The 20168-nt window shown below is 37.4% G+C and overlaps 1 protein-coding gene and 1 pseudogene across 1 annotated transcript; both read right to left on the bottom strand.

Annotated features, from left to right (window-relative positions):
• Positions 1-4345: 4345 nt before the first annotated feature.
• On the bottom strand, positions 4346-8107 carry LOC131326106 (patellin-6). Its single transcript, XM_058358704.1, has 5 exons — positions 7368-8107; positions 6485-6773; positions 5650-5774; positions 5072-5213; positions 4346-4776 (listed from the first exon to the last, which is right to left on the bottom strand). Exons 1-5 carry the CDS (start codon positions 7790-7792, stop codon positions 4516-4518), a joined length of 1242 nt encoding a protein of 413 aa, XP_058214687.1. The 5' UTR covers positions 7793-8107; the 3' UTR covers positions 4346-4515.
• Positions 8108-17110: 9003 nt separating this feature from the next.
• On the bottom strand, positions 17111-20168 carry LOC131327956 (long chain acyl-CoA synthetase 1-like; annotated as a pseudogene).

Raw genomic sequence — 20168 nt, 5'->3', positions numbered from 1 at the left:
GCAGCTCTTCCAAACGTGAAAGAAAAGAAAACCATACCAAACCTAAGATTCCACATTAAAGTCTGTCCGCTTCTCTCTCGTACCATGATTGTTGCCCTCTTTTAGTTTACACCCTTTGTATCAATTTTTCCCTCTTTAATCTTGTATCCGATGTCTAACATCAAGTTGATGCAAGGTTCTCAAATACCTTGCTGGCTAAAGTATCGATCGGATTGGTTTTTTACCGGTCATACGATGAGATACCGGTATGGTTGTGAATTTATCGATATTAGTGTTATTTTATAAAATTAAAAAAATTGCGTGAAAGATGCATTTATTTCACTAAATATTAAAATTGAAAATATTTTCGTACCTACCGGTATGGACTGATATTTAGACTGGTATTTGAGCAGAAACAAAGAGTTCTTGGGCATCCAATTTGGTCAAAATGGCAACATTTCGATTGGTACTAGCTAATATGGTGCGTGAGTCAAATCCTTGTGTACTTTCTTTTGGTGGAAGAACAAGAAATATGTTAATAACAACAATATGTTACACTGAAAAGATTGTTTTGAAATTAATGAACAATTTGAATGTTGGTGGGGGGACCTTGAAGACCCGTCTATGCACAATATATGCCCCTAGGCTTTATGTTTTAAATACTACTTCAACTCTACTGTAAGGGATTCTCACAATACTCGGGCGTTTCCATGCTAAATTTTTGATTAAAAACCGCGAGTCATTTTACCATCTTATTCACATTGATCAATAAGTTTTGGCATTTTAACTTATTGTTCACACTAATTACCAATTTGTCAACAAAAACTTCTTTCTCAACAATTTTTTCACTCACATTCCTATCTGCAAGTCGATACCGAAACAATTTGACATTTTTCAGCAACTTATTCACTATCAGAAACAGCGAACAACTTAATTGCAACAAATTGTTTTTCAAAACCAATTCACCATCGAAAACGCCCCCTCAGTCGAACCCTTACAGTTATAGAACACGTTGTCAGCATTACACACCCAAATAGTTTAGCCTTCTTTCACAAACAAATTGGCACCCTAATCAATGACTATGGAGAGAGAGAGAGAGAGAGAGAGGGGGGGGGGGGGGAGGGAGGGTAACTCATACCAGTATTACCACTTGCTTGCTTGATGGTGTGATAAAAGATGAAGAAGAAACAGGTCAACATGCTACAAATTGGTTCTCGGGTCTACAGTAACTTGCCAGATCAAGCAAGGATCGGTAGCTTAAAGCCTTAAACTACTATAGCGAGTTTGAAGGCGAGGCTTTTGGAGCCTGATTTCCAACAAACGACATTAATGTATTTTAGCAAATACTGTATCAAAGAATAACGAACCCTAAAGTTGACGCATACGAAGTACTATTTCATAACATTAAATACACATGTACACGTCAAATATGCTGACAATTTAAACAAATTCATTAAGTCTTAAAATCACAAACATATCCGTTTACTTGTACCATATCTACATGAGGAAACATTATTCAATGCCCCGGTCATGGGAGCTGGGACACCCACCTATAATCACGCCCTATGTGTGGGGTTCCAAAACAAATTTGCCAAGTGAAATACTCCTCATATATGTTCGTGACTATGATCCAACTTCGGGTCATTCATGTGTGTTCGTCTCAATCTCAATTGCTCATCTAATTATGACGGAGTCAGACAGACTCGAGCGCTACAAAACCTTGACTCGTTCTCAGCGGACAGTCTAAAATATTCCCCAAAGAAACTTTTGTTTAAGTCTGCTGATTTTATTACTTCTTTTTTTGTTAACACTACTCTCCTGTAAGTGTATTTTTGGTGTAAAAATACACTTACAGAAAAGTGACAATAAAAAAGAAGTGACAAAATCATTTCCATTCTTTAAAGAGGACTGAATCAGGTACAGCGATTTTTTCAGATCATCACCGCTTGACAACACGCCATGTCTCCACATTTTTGAACAGCCACTGCTGCTGCTGCACGCTATCGCCCGTGAACTCCTCTTTTTTTTTTAAAAATTAAAAAAAAACGCAAAAGGAAATTCAAAATCATGGGATGGGAGTAGTAAGAAAAAAATCTGGCAGCAAACCCAACAGGACAGTCTGATCAAAAAAAAAAACCCAACAGGACAGAGCAGTCTAGTACTGTATAATAATTTGAAAAGAATAGACCCACTTTTTCTCCGCTTTCGCGTATCCCCAAAAAAAAAAAAGAAAAGAAGGCAGAAACAGAGGAAGAAAACAAGACATTTTGGACCAGTTAAACAGTAGCCAGTCCCTTTCAACACCCCCACCCCCCACAAACACTACTGACCAATGATAAAAAGCAAAATAACCCACCACCATCGTATGAAATCGTCACGTAATTTCTCTCGGCGGAACCCCTATTTGTGTCTCCATTTGGAGATGAAGTTGCAGAGAAAAGATGAGTGCCGTTAGGGAAAATGAATTTCGGAAATCACTTTCCATACCGTTAGCTAGGCTTCGTTATTATAAATTTAACTTAAATTTGATAATTTTATTATTATTTAAAAAAAATTTACATTTGTTAGTTATGTACTAAATTTTTGTGAGTTATTGATTCGTCTCGAGGAGAGTAATCAAAAAATAAAATTTTATTTTATTTTTATCCAAGTGTTTTGAGAAATAACCATTTTTTAGCTAAAAAAGAGTCACTTTTTGAGCTAAAAAGTAGTTATTTTTCAAAATACATGAATAAAAGTATAAAAAAATTACTTTTCTAATTTCTCTAATAAAAATAAATTAATAACCCACAAAAATTTAACGAAAATTAACAAATGTTAAAAAAATTTAAATAAGGACAAAACTTTTAAATTTAAATTAAGTTAATAAGAACGCAGCCTAATTACTCCCTAGTAGGTTTTTTTTTTCCTTTTAAGACAAGGCTGTTTACTTTCTTATTTTTTAGTCAGTACGATCTACAATTTAGTTCAGATTCAAGTTGGTTTTAAGAGCAACCGCAAAAGTCCCCGGATGGGATGGGGATGTCTTTTCATTGCGTTTTTCCCATTCTGAAAAAGGGCGTGAGAGGACGATGCGGGTGTTCCGGCCGGACACATGTCAGAATAATTAGATTAAGAGTGCTGCTATATATCGGAAATGCTAGAGGCACATCGGTGTGGCTGAGCTCAGCCACACCCCTCTCACATATAAATGGGACCCACTGAAACGGGTCCCAGCTGCATGTGAGAGGGGTGTGGCTGAACTCAGCCACACCGATGTGTCCCTAGCACTCCTCGCTATATATATACACGAAAAAAAGAATGCTTAATCTAACACCCTACACACATCGAATGCAATTATTTCTCGCGGAGGGCCCCTCGGTTTTTTTTTTTAGAATTATTGGACGGTTCGGATCGGCCGTCCGATGGCCAGAGACGATCCGGCAAAACTGTCGATACGATTTCGGTGAAAATTCCGTCGGTACCTATATCTTTTCCTTTAGATTAAAGAGTCGAACCTCTTCTCTCCGGAGTCCGGACACCTAAGTACACCACCGATAGTCCAAAAGTAGCTTGGCTCAAGGATGCCTACGTTCCAGCGTTTGAGGGATTGGAATTGCACTCAGCGTTCGACAATTAGGAATGTTTTACTTTAATAATAAATCCAAATTATTTAATCTTTATCTTTATTCTACGTTATTTTTCACAATTGTTAATTTTGATTTATTTTTTTTAAAATTATTTTTCACAATTGTTAATTTTGATTTATTTTTTTTAAAATTATTTGTTCGTCTCGACAAATAAACAACACTCGCGCCTTGTATAAATGCACTCCAGACATTTCATTGTCATGCTCATAATTGCACGGCACTGATATGAAATTGGTTCCTATCATATGTGCTGCTTACTCGGATTTGAGCTGGAAAACCATTTGGATTTCTCTACTACCTGGACCTAAATTGATTCATAATCTAGGCGTTACTACCTGGACCTAAATTGATTCCTAATTTAAGCGTTTCATCGATCTTGCTTCCACAAGGAGTGTATGTGTCTAAGTCTTGGTAGTTTTTGATTCATTCTTGTATCATTTGATGAAATCTGTATTGCATTCGGACTCTGATATGAAATTGACAATTTTCAAAAAAAACAAAAAAATCTTCAATTCAAAAAAATAAAAACTTTAACGGAACAAGACCTAATTGCAATTTTGATGCGTATTTATAACAAAAATAAAGTGCAAAAACATACTCCCATCATTTAAGAGCTGGCATTGTTGTAACCCTCACAGATTTTTTTTTTTTTGGGATCGGGTACCCTTGCCTTCATTTTAATGTGCCTGTAAAGAATGACAAAGATGGCCAAATCTATGATCTAAAAGTACAAGAAGGAAAGTGAAGCTGCCTCTTCTTCTTTACCAGGCTAATAATTATATATCACCCACCATTTTCACATGATACTCGCCAGTTCGTACTATTTCATTACTTAAACCCTCTCAACAAACCAAACAAAAAACCAGAAGCAAAACAAGCCCACAAAGTCCTTCGTTACCATTGAAGCTTATACGGCTGTGGATTTGCGGACTACGTATCGGTAAGCTGCGACTTTCTTCTTCCAGGAGGCGGTGTTGTCGACCGAGAGCACCATTTTCCCGGCTTCTTTGGCGGTGAACGAGTTGTGAATTGCCTCCTCGGCGGCGGCGATTTTCCTCGGTCTTTCCACGGCAAGTGTGTAGCTGCCTTCCGCGGTTGGCACGAATTCAGCGCTGTAGTCCAAATCCCATCCGCCCACCACAATGTCCCATGTTATTGTTGCACCACCCTAATTTCACCCAAAATAAACCAACATCAACAGAAAATCATATTGAATTTCTGAAATCTTACTAATTGCCCATTAAATTGAGCAAAATATCACCCAAATTAGCAATGCACTAGAATATTTCATGATAGCAAGAATGCCAAAGAGTACTTCTGGGAATTGCACATAATCTTTGACGATTTGTAAGTGCCGTTGGGCGATTCTTGAACGAAACTTTTCCCGATGATCGAAAACTCATATAGTAGGATCAAAGAAATTAAAGAAAGTTAGCGACTTGGATGATAATATCAAATGGAACCTCAATGCCCTCGATCTGAATGTTCACTTTCTCCCCTCCTTTCACGGTGAACTCGGATGCTGGTTTCGGTGGACCGTTCTGTAGATCGCTGGGCCGACTCAGACCACCGTAGTGAACCGGAATGTCCTCTGGCCTAATATACCTAATCACAATACAATATCCACTTCAATTAACTGATTAAGTAAACTAAACGGCAATCTGACAAAAGAAAAAAAAAATCGAAGCTAGGGAAAAATAAAAAACAGAGCCCACGAATGCGAAAAATATAATAAACAGGCAAAACAAAGAACCAAGAACAACAGTCCACAGCCCAGATCCCAAACAATCTATAAACAAACAAATACGTAGTGACACAAACAAAAGAAGAACATCATCAATTTTATAACATCTTAATCAAATTATACAAAAATCTGCATCTATCTGTATAGAAAAGGAATCCAGACACAACCGTGTCCGAAACCGTTGGATATTACGTGGATTCAGATGCATCGAAACGGCTCTGAACGGAGTGGTGTCCAGAGTTGTGGTTCAAAGTTGTGTTCATATGATTGCTCGATAGAAAAATAGGATGTACTCACTTGTACAGAGTCTCTGCGACATTGCCTTCTTTAGATATTACGAATTTGCTCTTAGTCCGCTGAGTCAGAAACGGACTAAACATCGAATACAAGACACTGAAGTACCATGGCACATTGATGAATATCTGAAACCAGAAACCGCCAAAGAATTATAAATCAGAGAATTTGTTTAAATGTGATAAATCAAATAAAACTGAGCAAAAATCATAAGAGATCAAGTCCAGCCCTCACCCTTTTATCTTTTATTCGAATCAAAATCCGAGCAAAATTCTGCTTAACCCATTTCAGTCTTGTACTTAAAACTTGTGAAACTTATATTAGAAATTGAGTTTTAGTCAAATTATACAAAAACATCTCTAAAATCAAGACTCAATTTTTACTCCTTTTTTCGTTTACTCGGAATCAAAATCTAGGTAAAAATCTCCTAAAACCCATTTCAGTCTTTCACTCGGACTTAAATTAGATTGAGTTTGTACTCTGTTTTAACTCAAATTTCTAATTTTAACTCAAGAAAGACTCAAATTTTGCAAGACTATTATTCTCTGTTTCTAAATTTCAACAGTGTCGTTAATGGAACAATAACTCGAATTTATACTTTAGATCTGAGTTTATTCTTGAAGTGCTTCACTCAAATTGAAGCTATTCCTCAAAAGTTGAACAAAAGTAGGATCAAGGGCCGGATATTCTCCAACAAACACAAACAAACAAATTAATAAAGACGCACACATAACACAAATATGTACACATACATACTCCATATGGAGAGAGAGAGAGAGAGAGAGAGAGAGAGAGAGAGAGAGAGGAGAGGAGAGGAGAGGAGAGGGGATGAGATAACCTTACGGGCGACCATTTCGGGGTAATTATCCTGGAACAGGGAGAGAATGTGATTAGAAGCGACCCTAAGCTCTCTCTTGGGCATGTCTTTCAAATCCGTGACCTGAATAATCGAATTAATCCCACCGGGTTTGAAATGCAGCATCTTGATCCCTCTCTCGAGCACTTGAACCCTCCACCTCAAAAACTTTCCCAATTTCTCCTCGTCCCCGAAAACCCTCTCGTACTGATCCTTATCCTTGAAAACCCCGTAATCGTTGTAACAAACAGGGTGCCCTTCTCGATCGTACCTGTTAAAAAAGTGAATTGTCAAGAACAGAGCTTTTTGTTCATACTTTATTACAATAATTTTAGTGACCAAGAAAGCTAAATAAACTCAGGGAAAATAAGAGAAAATTACCAGCCCGTTTTGATGGAGTGATATTGGTGGAAGGAGAAGAAAGAAGTAGAATTTCACTCCAAATCACTCATTTGGATTGAATAATTTGGCGAGAAATGGAAAGGAAAGTACCAAAATGATATTTTTTTGATTGATCCTTTCTCTTTCTTACCAAATGGTAATATTTTAATGAGAAAAAACTCCCTTTTCAACTCAAGAAACTCCCCCTTGTTTGATTTTGAAAGAAAATGAGGGAAATTTCACTATTCAGAATGCTAGAATTTGTTGTTTTCACTCATCTTTCTCTTATAATCAGACAATGGTTGGGAAAATTATCTATATTTTCTTTCTATTCTTTTCTTTAAGTTACAAACAACTCCAATTTTTTAGCATTTTCCTCACACTTGCTTTCTTGAAAATTATACCTTCTTGATTTTCATAGGTTCCAACCGGACAATAAGAAAACATGCACATAATAATAACAATATTAATAAGCAAACAGTACCCCTGCATATAAGCCACAACTCCCTCGATTTCCTTAAACCCAAGTTCCTCATCGAGAATGCCGTCCGCTCCGAAATCCGACCGCCACTGGAGGCACTTGAGGAGCATCTGGAGGGAATCCTGGACCCGGAAGTCTCGCGCCCGGAGAAACTTGAGAAGAATCACGTCGGACTTCTCGTCGTCGTTCAGCAGAGGGATTCCCCAGATGGAGGGGGTGTTGGTGGTGGAGGTTTGGAGGTTTTGCCTGAAGTTTTGCAGGGATTTCTGTTCGGAGGGTTTGAGGTTGGAGACGAGGTAGGTGTCTTCGCGGAAGGAGTGGGACCGGGCGGCGGACATTAGGGATGTGAGGAGGGTTTTCTTCTGAGGAGTGGTTGGTGTTGTGTTTGGGTTTGGGGAGTGTTCTGGGATTGGGGATGGGGATTCCATTGGTGAAATTGGTTGGGGATGGAGCCAGATGGGGGAATGCAGATTGTAGAGAGAGAGAGGGTAGCAGTGGGAAAATGCAAGTGGGTGATGGGTTTGAAATGGAAGGGGTTTCAGGTTAAGGCAGACAGGAGGTCGCAGTGGTTTTGATTTTCTGGGAGAAAAAGCAGAGGGTGCTGGAGAAAGGGACAAGGGAGAGAAGACTTGGAGAGAGAGAGAGAGAGAGAGAGAGAGAAGTGATGGGTTTGGTTGAGTTGATCGGGTTCATTCAGGATAAGGTGACATGATTAGAGAGGAGTGTGTGTGGAAAAATTACCTATTTCGAGCATCGTCACGTCACGTGATGTCTTAGACATTTCTCCTCCCTTGATCTTCTATTACGCTTTCACTTTTAATTCTCGTTTTTACAGATTTTATTAGTAGTTTAATTTTAAGATACAATTCTACACACGCGAATTATATTACTTGGCCATGTTCGTCATGAGTCTCAAGTATCAATCTATTCACTCTATACAAGATTTTTAACAAATTTTCTCTATAATTATTATTCTCATTTTTCTTTTTACTCATCACCTCAATAAATTTCCTCAAATCCCAAAATGAACATGCCTGAAATACTACGTATACGAACCCCAAAATATAGTAGTATTATTCCCTCCGTTCCAATTTGTTTGTCCAATTGTCGAAATACGTGTCTTTCAAAAATATATTTATATCTTACATTTTATTTTTTATGTTTTTTGAAGATTTTGTATAATAAAATTAATTGAGATCTATCAAATAAGATTCATATTGCATATTAAAAACATTACGAATTGAAAATTATAGCCAATTATTTGAGAGGACAAACGCTCTTAAAAAGTAAAAAAGAAGACAAACAAACCAGGACGGAGGGAGTACGTGGTATGTGGCGAAAAATAAACCTGAAATACTATGCGTGACAACGTTCCCGAAGCACAAAAAAATGATCTCTTTCTGTGGGTGGAGCCGTGAGGTGTGGGTTTGAATGAAGTTTGGAAAGAGGCTTGGAACGGAGCAATTTTGTGTTGGGAAAATGAAAATGGGCTTTTTGCTCCTTTGCGTTGTGTTTGAGCCTTGAGGACAGGGAAATTTGAAAATTGATTTTCAATTCTCACGCTTTCTGGGATCTCGCCTTGGAGTAAACTCGGACATAGATCCTTGGTCCAGTTACGTCTTTTTTCGGGTCTTTTTTTCCGCTACATTTTAACTATCGAAATCATAAAACTATTAGTACTACAAATAATGTGAGTTTAATATTGTTTGATTTATAATTTTGAATTATTATCTTGAGGAAAAAAAATTACGGCATTGAATCGAGACTCAAGTTCTTAGACTGTTTCGCTAAGATTTTTAGGGTTTTTTCTTATTTTATTTTTATACATGATTTTTTTTCTTTTTGTTTATACTTAATTTTTTTCGTGTTGCGTGTTTTGTTCGTCTTTTTTTTAATTTTCATTATATTTGTTGGATTAATCATCCAACTCGACGAGAAGAATCTTAAAAGGAAAAACTATGACCAAGCGTAAAAAAAAAAGTTCACTAAAGACGAAAAAAATATTAAATAGCTATCCCTTTTTTTTTTCTAAAATATCATCTCATATGAACTTTTTTTAATATTGGTCCATATTTTAATATTTTTCTTATTTGTCTCGTCGAGACGAACGATTAACTCCAAAAATAAAGATGAAAAGCTAAACAAAAAATAAAAAAATACCAAAACAAGTTCTGTACAAATAAATTAACAAGAACACAACTTAATGTCAACAAAAGAATTCCTTTCCATTTACGTTTGAGGTCCCATTCCGCCAAAATTCTTATTTATCGATTTACGATATATGTCATTTTCTCATAATACTTTATTTTTAATTTAAAAAATATGTACTTATTTGTAAAATATATACTATTCCGTACTATTTATTTTTCTCAGTGAAACAGGTTCTGAGTTCAGATTAAGAACAGCTCGACATAAGCCCATCGGAGGGAAAACGTTTGTATTGGGAGCAATTACTCCGGGCAGGTCCCATGACTCCCATTGCCATTACTCATTAGATATGGAGAGAGAGAGAGAGAGAGAGAGGCGGTGTGGTTGATGATGTGGGGTGGAGTCGGTGCCCCTAGTCTACTATTGTGTCGGTCAGTGACAGAGTGAGGCGGGTGGGGGTGGGAGCACGGGTTCAGGGCGTGGGCTTTATTAGGTGCTTTTTTTTCAAATTTTTACGGTGGAGTATTCTTTTTCTTTCCTGTGGGCCCAAATGTTTACGATTAGATGTCTGTATCAGCTTGCATGCATTTTGATTCTTGACATTACAAAATTAGTGTATGAGATTAGCGACTGTGCAAATTCTTCATTGATTCCAAGGTTTGGTATATTTGGTCTATTGTCTAGTATGTAAAATTCAAACATGCGACCACAAGTATCTACTATAGAGTATTTGCTTTTTCATGCTCATTTTGCCAAGCCCCTCGAGATTGAGGTTATCAAAATGATTGTGGGGCGTTTTACAAATTTTTAGACAAATTATTTTCTTCACATACGTCAATTGAAATATAATTTAGCGCAAACACACCCTAAGTTCAAAGTGAAATTGTGTTTGCTCTCTTCTGTCGTAATTACTCCATTTGTGCTGAGCATTGCTCTATTTTTCTTAAAAAATATTTTGCATATAAATCTTATTTTCCCGTTCAAATTTTAACACTTTTTGATACTCCACCACTCATTGAAACGGATATTAACTTTAAAAATATTGACAAAAATTTTTAAAACAATAGCTAAACATCGGAGGCGAGGGGCTGCTGTTCCGGATTTTTGGGCCCACTCCGGTCTCGCTCCGATGATCGGAAACGTTTACTTTGTAGAGCTCGTCGAGTAGAATAACTATGCCAAAAATCAGCTTAATTGGATATCATTAAGTACCTGATCGGAACCTTTTTATCTTAAAAAGAATGGATCCGAAACACTGAATCAAATCCACCGTAACCCATGGACCTAGAGTTATATGGGCTCCGATCAGGCACTCAATGATATCCAATTAAGCTGATTTTTTGCATAGTTGTTCTATTCGATGAGCTCTACAAAGTGAACGTTTTCGATCATCAGAACGAGACCAGAGTGGGCCCGAAAACCCGGGATAGCAGCACGCTCAGCAGCCCCCCGCCTCCACTAAACATCACAAATACCCATAGTCTTTGCCAAGAGATTTTGGCCCAAAAAAATAAGTCGGTACCAACTGCACTTCATTCCATTTACAAAGTTGAACTCCTTCAATAATTTTTTTATTGAATTTTTTTTAGTTTGATTCATAATTTTTTACTTTTTAGATTTCTCTCGCCTATACGAATCAATAATTCATAAAAAAAAATTGACGCAAAATTAATAAATGCATAATTTTCCACTTAAAATTTAAAAAATGAACAATAGTTTCTCTCAAAACCTTTGGAGATACTCTTATAAAAGAGTCTCATCATCATTACCGGGGTCCGGTAAAAAGAACCTTTTCTGGCCTTCCTCTGTTAATACTAATTATTACTGTGGGTTTTAATCTCTATCATGTGTCGTGATTATCTCTAAACTAATGGAATCAGTGACGGGGGGAAAGCAAAGGAGGCCTTTCGGTTTAATTTTTGATTTTGAAAATGATCTCATGAGTACACACTTGCTTTGGATTCTGAAAACATAAGATTAAGAGCAAATTAATTAGTGACTTTTTATCTCAAGGGATTGTAGGCGTGGGTAATGGGTTTCCTTTCCTTTCCTTTTGGGATCTGGCTATTTGCAAAAGGGACAAGTACTTAATTAAAGTGTTACACTAATTAGTTGCTTCCCACTTAATTAGTCAGTTTACCCACTAATCCATGCTAGGCTTTCAACAATGGGTAGTACTCTTATTTAAACGGAAAAGAATTCCTCTAAATTAGCAACATAACCCAGCTTTCAACTATGACTTTTCCAAACTAGTACTGTAGCAAGTGCTTATGTTGTGTTAAGAAATAACATCAACTTTTCTTAATAAGGTGGTGGGATGTGAGTTTTTAAGTAGGTCGATTAATGAAACAACCTACTTGAGTCTGAGCTCGTTTTGACTCATTAAAAGTTCAGTCGATGTTCATTTATGTTCGTGGGTCTCTAAAACTAACCCATCTCTCTGCGCGATTCTGAATAAGTTCTTTCTCAAATTACTACTTTCATTTTTCTATATCTCTATTTCCACTCATTACCCAAAAAAACCTATTTCAAAACCCAAACCAATCAAGAAGCTGCAGACTTGTACAGATTTTAAACTATAAGCTTGTAAATTCAAATCAAGCTTTGAATTTATAACAAGCTTGACTCGTTCAGTATATAATATGTAAAAATTTCAATCTAGTTGAGATTGTCTCAATTAAAGCTCAGTTAGATCAAATTAACCAAATTTGGATTATTATTTTTAGGCTCATTGAGATTTTAATTCACTACTTTTGATTAAGCTACAAGGCTGCTCGGTTCATTCAGGTGGTGTTCAACTTTTGTGGAAAAAGTACTTTTTGAAAAAAAAGACAATTTTAAGTTAAAAAATCATATGTTTACGCAAATAATTTTCTTACCAATATGGATCTTGTTTGATAGATCTCATTAAGATCTTTTAAACGGTGCAAAAAAAATTAAAAAAATATTTTTTATTTTCATTATATTTGAATTTAAAATTACATTCGTTTAAAAAAAATACTTTTTTAAAAAGTGAAACACCCCCTCAGCCTTTTAAACCGCCCTCGTCAAGTTTTTGAAGAACCTGGTATCTGCAGGTAACCTACTTGCAAACCCCACATTGCCTAGGTTACCATGTGTTGCCACAGTGAAGGAGTTTGAAATTTTGAGTCATTTCTTTGCTAACCCCGGACCAGTAGGCGATGAATAATATGCAAGTAATTTCAAATAGGTTCGAATTTCAATACATATCTCACGGATATTAATACACTTTCGCAGATATCAATCAATTTTTCTCGGCCATCAACGGCATTTCTTTACCTATTATCCATCGGCACTTGGGGCCTAGCTGATATGAATCCAAACCGTTGAAAACACTCGCGGACGGCTGAGATTTGTTGTACAGGGCAGAAACCCTGTAGTGCAGGGTGCATTACAAGGCGTGTAGGGTGTATCACAGCCATCCGTGAGTGTTTTCAACGGTTCAGATTCAAATGAAATTTTTCAGGAAAAGAGTTTTACAAAACTCTTCTCTGAAAAAATTGTATTTAAATTTGGACCATTGAAAAAACGTACGGACGGCTGAGATTGGACACCCTCAAGGTATCGATCCGCCCTGTAGAATCCCTGGGTCCCTTCTAAAGGGGTGGAAGGAATGAAAAACACGAGAAGAGAATAAGAAAGGAAAATGCAGAGGAGACATGCAGAAGAGATTAATCATTAAAAGACTCGTCAAAAGCCAAGCAGTCTTAAACCGTATAATTATAAAGTCATAAACATGGGAACAAGTGAAGAATTACTTGTTTAGAAGTCGTAGAAATGGGAAGTTTTAAATTAAAAATCTTATTAATCTCTCCCACTTTAATAAAGAGATGTTTTTGAATCCAAGTATTGTACTTTTTGACTTATGCACACCACACCTATCTCTGTTTAATTTTGGTCTACTTTAATCATCGGTACCATAGAAAAGAGACAAACAATTGTCTCAATCATGTTTCCTATCCACGCCTGTACTGGAAAACACAAATCTGCAATTATCAAAAAAGTCGTTATCCAAAACACTGCTTTAGAAAATTCATTTGGGATGTGCATTGAGACAAATACTCCTAAAACTTAGGTTAAGTTCCGCAAAAAAAAATTGGGTTTTTTGCGTTTGTTAATTTTACGACTAACTTTTGCAAATTGATACGGAGTAATTCAGCTCGTCAAGACAAACCAGAAAAATAAAGTTATTATGCCTTTTAACCAAACATTTTTTGAAATATCCAAAATAGGCGCAAAACTAACAAACAACGATTTTTTTTTTGAATAAAGATAAAATAAGAAAAACCCAAAAAATTCAAAAAACCCTTGGTGGAACTTAGCCTTACTTAAAAATAAAAGGAACGAACAAAGAACAAAGAGTAAACCAGTGATCTAAACATATATTCATAACCATACAAAGGACTCAATGTCCGAATAATAACCAAAAAAAATATACTAAATAACAATCTGCCAAAACTAACGGCGGCAATGTTGGAAATCACTGATCCGCTTGTGGATGGGGCTAGAAGGAAGTAGTCGAAATCACATTTACAGCAAGATTGTTCTACATTGCTGGAAGATTGTCCAACTGTTATCCAAATGGTAACAAAATGTCAAAAAGTAGTTCAGGAAAAAGGGAAAAAGAGAGGATTTACTCGGCTTTGAAAGAAGAAACATCATAATCACTTACCGGTGAAGGGGTACCATAGTTTGAAATTATTCTTGACATGGCATGATGTGAGGCATTGGATTTTGTAGAGTTAATCCTAGTCATTAACTAGACCAAACTGGTCATTTGGAGACCACACTGGATTCGAGCAGTGCCGGTCCTGATATTTGGGTTGTTCAAGTCCCATTTTAAATTTGGTTTGCCCGCTTATTATTAAGTCACTAGAAATAATCGGTGGTATGGAAAGCCGTACTCACAGAGGTATTACGAGATATTAGAGAAGAGGAGGACCCTTCCTATATGGCACCAAAAAGAGGAGTTCTTCGAAGCCTTTAAAGCCAACCAAACCCTAATCTTGGTTGGTGAAATTTGTACGACCCCGTTCGTTTAAGGGTTTTGGATTTTAGATTTTAATCATTATCTTATTTTTTTCAAATCATTACTCTCATTTCTCTCTCTCTCTCTCTCTCTCTCTCTCTCTCTCACACACACACACACACACACACATTAACCATTATCCTTATTTTCAATCATTACTCCATTTCTCTCTACACTCATTATCTATAAATTCAAATCCAAAATCTCAAAACGAACAATACAATTTTATTAAATAATACAATTAATACAATTTTATTAGACCAAATAATACCACATTCAATAATACAATTTTGTTGAGTTTGATTACACCAAATAATACAATTTTATTAAATACTCACTTGTACACACAAGGTACAACACCACATCCTCTCTTTTTTTATCGATCGGAATAGTAAAATACCACATTCAAAGTACACTCAAGTAGCACTCTCACACGCTTTGTGCACTTTTGGCTGGTGAAACTTGTTGAGTTTGGTTACACCAAACAATACACTTTCATTAAATGCTCAATTGTACACACAACACCACATTCAAGGTACACACAAGTAACACTCTCACACACTTTGTGCACTCACTCTTTGCACACGCATACAAATGACACTCACACTCCTATTTGTACACTCCTGACATGGTACAATAAAGTTCTAGATACTTGTGGAGGGTGAGGGAAGATAGTGGAGAAATCTAAGAGTTTCAAGGATTGAAAATTTTCCATAGGATCCAGATGTATTTAACGGTATCCAAAGGCTTTCATCATAATCGGAAGGTTCCGGAGGGACCCGAAACTTTCAGTGGAGTCCGAAACATTCTGGCGGGATCCGGAACATTCCGAAGAAACCCAAAAAATTTCGAAATCATCCAAAGAAGCAGTGATGACTTCAATAACCGACAGTGGTAAAAGTACTCAGGTCCGTTCCGCTCTGAATGAGATTACTTGATTTGTTTTGTTGCTTAGAAAGTATAGTATTTTGCCCTAGGGTGCAACGTTTAGTGTGCTTTATTTGGCATTCATCTTTAGGGAAGCAACCGATGGGCACGCGGGGTCCATTCTGGATCTTGCACAGATGATTTGAGTTATTCAATAATTTTAAAAAATAAGACTGAGTGGGCTTGTGAAAAATCACAAGTGTAGATACTTGATCTAATCATCTTATTTTTCATCCAATCCTCCCATTTTTCCTCGATTTTTCAAAAATTGAAAGTTTGGATCGAGCACCTACACATATCAGATTGAGCTGATTTTTTATAAACCCACTTGATTTTATTTTTTAAATTATTGAACTGTTCGGATCATCTGTGCGAGGCCCGAAATGGACCCCGCATTCCTATCGGTGCAATTTCGGGACCCCTTGGGTCGGTATCCATAGGTTTGGCGAATGTTTAGATTGAAGAGATTAAAGTTGACGTAGGTTGTTGCATCCTTTTTTTTCGATTACTGCCTCACAGCCCTTTTGGCTACTTGGGTGAGAAATAAAAATAAAGGGTTTCTCTCAATGAAGAAAAAAGAAAAGAAAGGATTATTTTTTCTTACCATTTCATTTGGATAGAGTCAAACCTTCCCCTTCCTACCAAATCTCACCAAAAGTGGTAAAAAAACAAAAATGGCTCCATAAGGGGTTCTTGATTCTCTCACTCTTTCTCTCCTTTTTAATCGTCCAAACAAGGGAGTGGAAGCTCTTCCCCTTCATTTCATTTATTTTCTCGTGAAAATCCCCCATCCAAAGGGGCAATTGTTTGGAGTTATACCGATATTGTCCTGGAGCTGTATTTACTAGTACTTCGTTATACCATTTTTTTTTTTTTTGAACAGCAAAAAAGAAATTTCATTAACCTTCGTTATACCATGTTGTAGTGAGAATATTTACTGCAGTTTGGTTAGCTAATCTGCAAGTGCCGCAGGGATAAGATATTGCATTTTTAGAAGCTCGGTTAATGGTCTACTGAGTAAGTCGTATGTTAGGGGCGAGAGACATCTGATGCCTAAAAGTTCGATAGCTCCTCTGGCTGTTTCAATACTTAATTTTGAGGAACACAAACATAAATAAGAAGCAGAATTTTGATTGCCCTGAAAACCTAGTACTGTAGTATTTAATTCTTGCAATTGCCTTAAAATAGTTAGTACACGTACAAAAATATCTTGGGAAAGGAGTACTATTACAGGCATCCTCCTCTTTTTTTTGTGGTAATAATAATAATAAGTGCATTAGAAATTAGACCGATACATGTCTTGGGTAAGAGGGTGATAATCCATGTTTTGGTGAGCAAACAGTTGCGTGAGAGCAAGAGCATCCACTTCTCAAGGCCAAAATTTCTGCCATAAGACTAGAGTTTGCGTGCCCTATTGAACCCGGTAATCCATTGCCATCATAGTTTTGAATCAATCCCGGCCCGAGGTAGCTTTCCCAGAAGCACAGTTTAAAGGCGTCGTCTGTGTTTAGTTTGAAGGTGCCGGCCCCGAGATGGTGGAGACCATCCCATATACTCCTCCTTTGACTATCAGTAGGTTAGAGCTCACTTTTCAGTTTAACAGGCCCATACATACATCAACTGAGAAAACTTGCAACTATCGCAAACTCCATTCGTCTTATAATCTTAATCAATTACAACAAAAGTTTTACATTTTTGTATTTTTCCGAAGCCATGCAAATATCTCAAATAGTTCTTTATATTGGGCCAACAAATTCAGAAAAGAATACACAGAAATACTGCATTGTTTTATCCGAAAAATGGCATGACTTCTGCTATAAACTAAAATTAATGCACGCGGTATTAGCTAACGAAGTAGATGAATAGTTCATAGGTCAATAGTTAGTGGTTCTCCCTCCCGACAACTTTTTATAGAGTTCATCGATTTTCCCCTGCACGACATGGAATGACTTGTATAAGTCCCTTTTCCATAGAAAAAATCATTGGACTGAATGAAGGAAAGAAGAGAGTCGAACCTTTGACCTTGTAACACTAAAATAGTATACCTCTTTTCTTCTTTAGTGTAGGAGTCACCAAATCCCTTCCCGCATCGAATTGCTGAGGTTCCAGAATGACGCCCTTGATATGTTCAAATCCTCTCAACTGGTATGAGGAAAAAACGCAGATGACTCAAATAACTGAAAAATATCTGCGCAGAAAAATACTGATGCTACATAAAGGCATTTGGTTCTAATGATCTTAACCCACTCATCAAAGGAAGTAAAAGGAACATGATACTGATACTAAAACTTTGAATGGACGCGACACAAGCATTCATATTCGGAGGCAAATTTCTCTGCCGGCCTATACCTTGTTTCGCTCTGCTGTAGACTTTAGCTCGAGGCGAACATCTCTTGCAGTTGGTTAAGGGAGCAGAGCTCAGAGAAGGAACCTCTGTGGCCGTTCTGATGGGCCCACCTTAGGGTGTTCTGTTCGTGTGCTACAACTACTGCAACCAGCATCGACTTGAAGCTCTCCCCATAGACCCAGATCTAAGCAGCAGGAAAAAAAGGAAACAATTCGCTTAAAAAACCAAGAACGCTTGATTGTCACACAAATTGAATTTACTACACAATCAAGTCATAAAGAAGAGACGATGCTCACATCCTCAACAATGGCGGCGATGCAATAAACTTTCTCCAGATATTCAAGAGCAACTTACTCTCCTTAACTAACTAACCTAATTTGGTGCGCGCGCTTTAGGATCACGTGATTGCAAGTTCGATCCCTGGCCCATACATGTTTAATGTAAAATTTGTTAATCAAAAAAAAAAAAAAAAACTTACTCTCCTTGAGATAACTTAATTAGATTTTTCTTCCTATCGATAATTTTGACCACCCCATTAGGTAGCATCTCCCCTATGTCACCTGACAATGCAAAGGAAATATTAACAGACAAGTTGTTATTTGCTTTTTTTTTTGTTAGGTGTCCGGGTCAGAAGTTGTTATTTACTTATTACTACAGACAATTAGTTCAAGGGGGAATGAGTCATATATACCTGTGTGAAACCATCCATCTATGAGGGTCTCTCTTGTCAACTATGGATTCTTGTAGTACCCAGCAGAGGGTCTCACCAAGCAGAGGGTCTCCAAGTGGATCATAACACATCTATGGGACTTCCTCCTGACGCAATTCGCTATACACAAATGCAGAACCAACGGTGCCAAGCAAGCTCATTTCATCCGGAAAGCCAACAGTAGTCAAACCACAAGTCTCCGTCAGCCCTGAATTAAACTTCACGTGGTCAATTGACAATGTGCAAAAGATAGTAACTAATTTCAGTCTTATAGACTCAAGCTTTTGCCTTTTGTATAGCTTTGTTAATTCTATCATTTGGAAACTATAAAAGGGGTGACAACTCAAAGTTGAATTTGTGTCCTCTACTATATGCTAAACAATTGGCCTGATCATGATGGTTCATAACTCTAGATTTTCTATGAAAGAATCATATAGATTTCTCTGCTTAGTCTCTGTACTTTGAGAAATAAAGTATACCATAGCCTTGTAATACAAAAACACAGTAAGTAACGTGCAAGAACTCTTCCACCTCATTGCTTAAGGGGGTTCCGACCACCTAGTTTGGATTTTACCTGAACAAAGACATCAACATGTCAGTTAAAAGCATCTTCAAAATGGTAATAGTTTCCTCAATGTCAAGCACAAAAACCAAAAACTGCCACCGCAGTTGTCAATAACATCCGCTACCAAAAATGGGTGGTGGTGTGGATTTGGGACGTGATGGGTTGTAGACAAAAAAAAAAAAATCGCAAAATAACAGAAAGGAGCATCAGCATTATGATGGTTCTGAAAAACTCACATGTTACACTCGAGTCTGTTAGATGTAGAACTGAAGGGGTTATGTATGTTTTGGACAAAACTACCGGAGGTGAGGTGTAAACAATCCATTTTCTTTCGACAAGTAAAACAAAAACAAGAAAAACATGACACTGGTATAAGTGGAGGCATACAACCTTTTTAAATGCCAGCAGATCAGCCAACCATGATGCATTTTTCTGCTTAAACCCTAAATTCAACCAGGCCAGTTTGCTGTTTGACAATGTAGACACAGAAAAATATCAACCAACAAGATTTGCATGCAAAAAAATATAAATACTGTGGAGCCCTTGGATCTCTGGTTGAATTGTCTCCTAGGCTCCGGTCAAGACTGGTTCGAGCCCTGCACCTTCCCTTGACCTGGGCACCAAGCACGACTAGCAAAACCACACCGGAGGGACTCCGGAATGGTCCTCCGGCGTGAGAGTAAGTATGAGTGGAGGAGGAAGAAAGGGAAAGCACTAGGGTTTTAGGGTAGAAGATAGTGTGTACCTCATAGGATTAGACCAGCTTTCCTTTTATAGAGTCCCTTAGCTTGCTCTCCAAGTTCAGTCATGCGCTAGGCACGTGTCGGCTGACATCACACATGATGTCATAGATAGGATTGGATAACCGTTTAGGGCATGAGCTGGCACCCCCATGTGTGCTCATTATCACCATCGTCTCGGGTGACGTCACATACGTCACTAAGGGATAAGACGGTTACTTACACATGGGTGAGCTGGCCTACCAGAGTGTGGCTGAGCCCGATAGCTCGGCTGCAGACGAGTAATGCGACTTCCAGAGTAATTGGGCCAGCAGGCAT

The sequence above is a fragment of the Rhododendron vialii genome, chromosome 5a (genome assembly GCF_030253575.1).
Source record: "Rhododendron vialii isolate Sample 1 chromosome 5a, ASM3025357v1".
In the NCBI taxonomy this organism is placed as follows: domain Eukaryota; kingdom Viridiplantae; phylum Streptophyta; class Magnoliopsida; order Ericales; family Ericaceae; genus Rhododendron; species Rhododendron vialii.
This window is presented reverse-complemented; position numbering and strand designations above follow the sequence as displayed.

Coding starts and splice junctions, on each gene's coding strand:
- LOC131326106 (XM_058358704.1), bottom strand. CDS start 7,792: ATGGAATCCCCATCCCCAATCCCAGAACACTCCCCAAACCCAAACACA. Junction 5,775..6,484: donor CCGAAATGGTCGCCCGTAAG/GTTATCTCATCC, acceptor TTCTGGTTTCAG/ATATTCATCAATGTGCCATG. Junction 5,214..5,649: donor GTCGCAGAGACTCTGTACAA/GTGAGTACATCC, acceptor TATTGTGATTAG/GTATATTAGGCCAGAGGACA.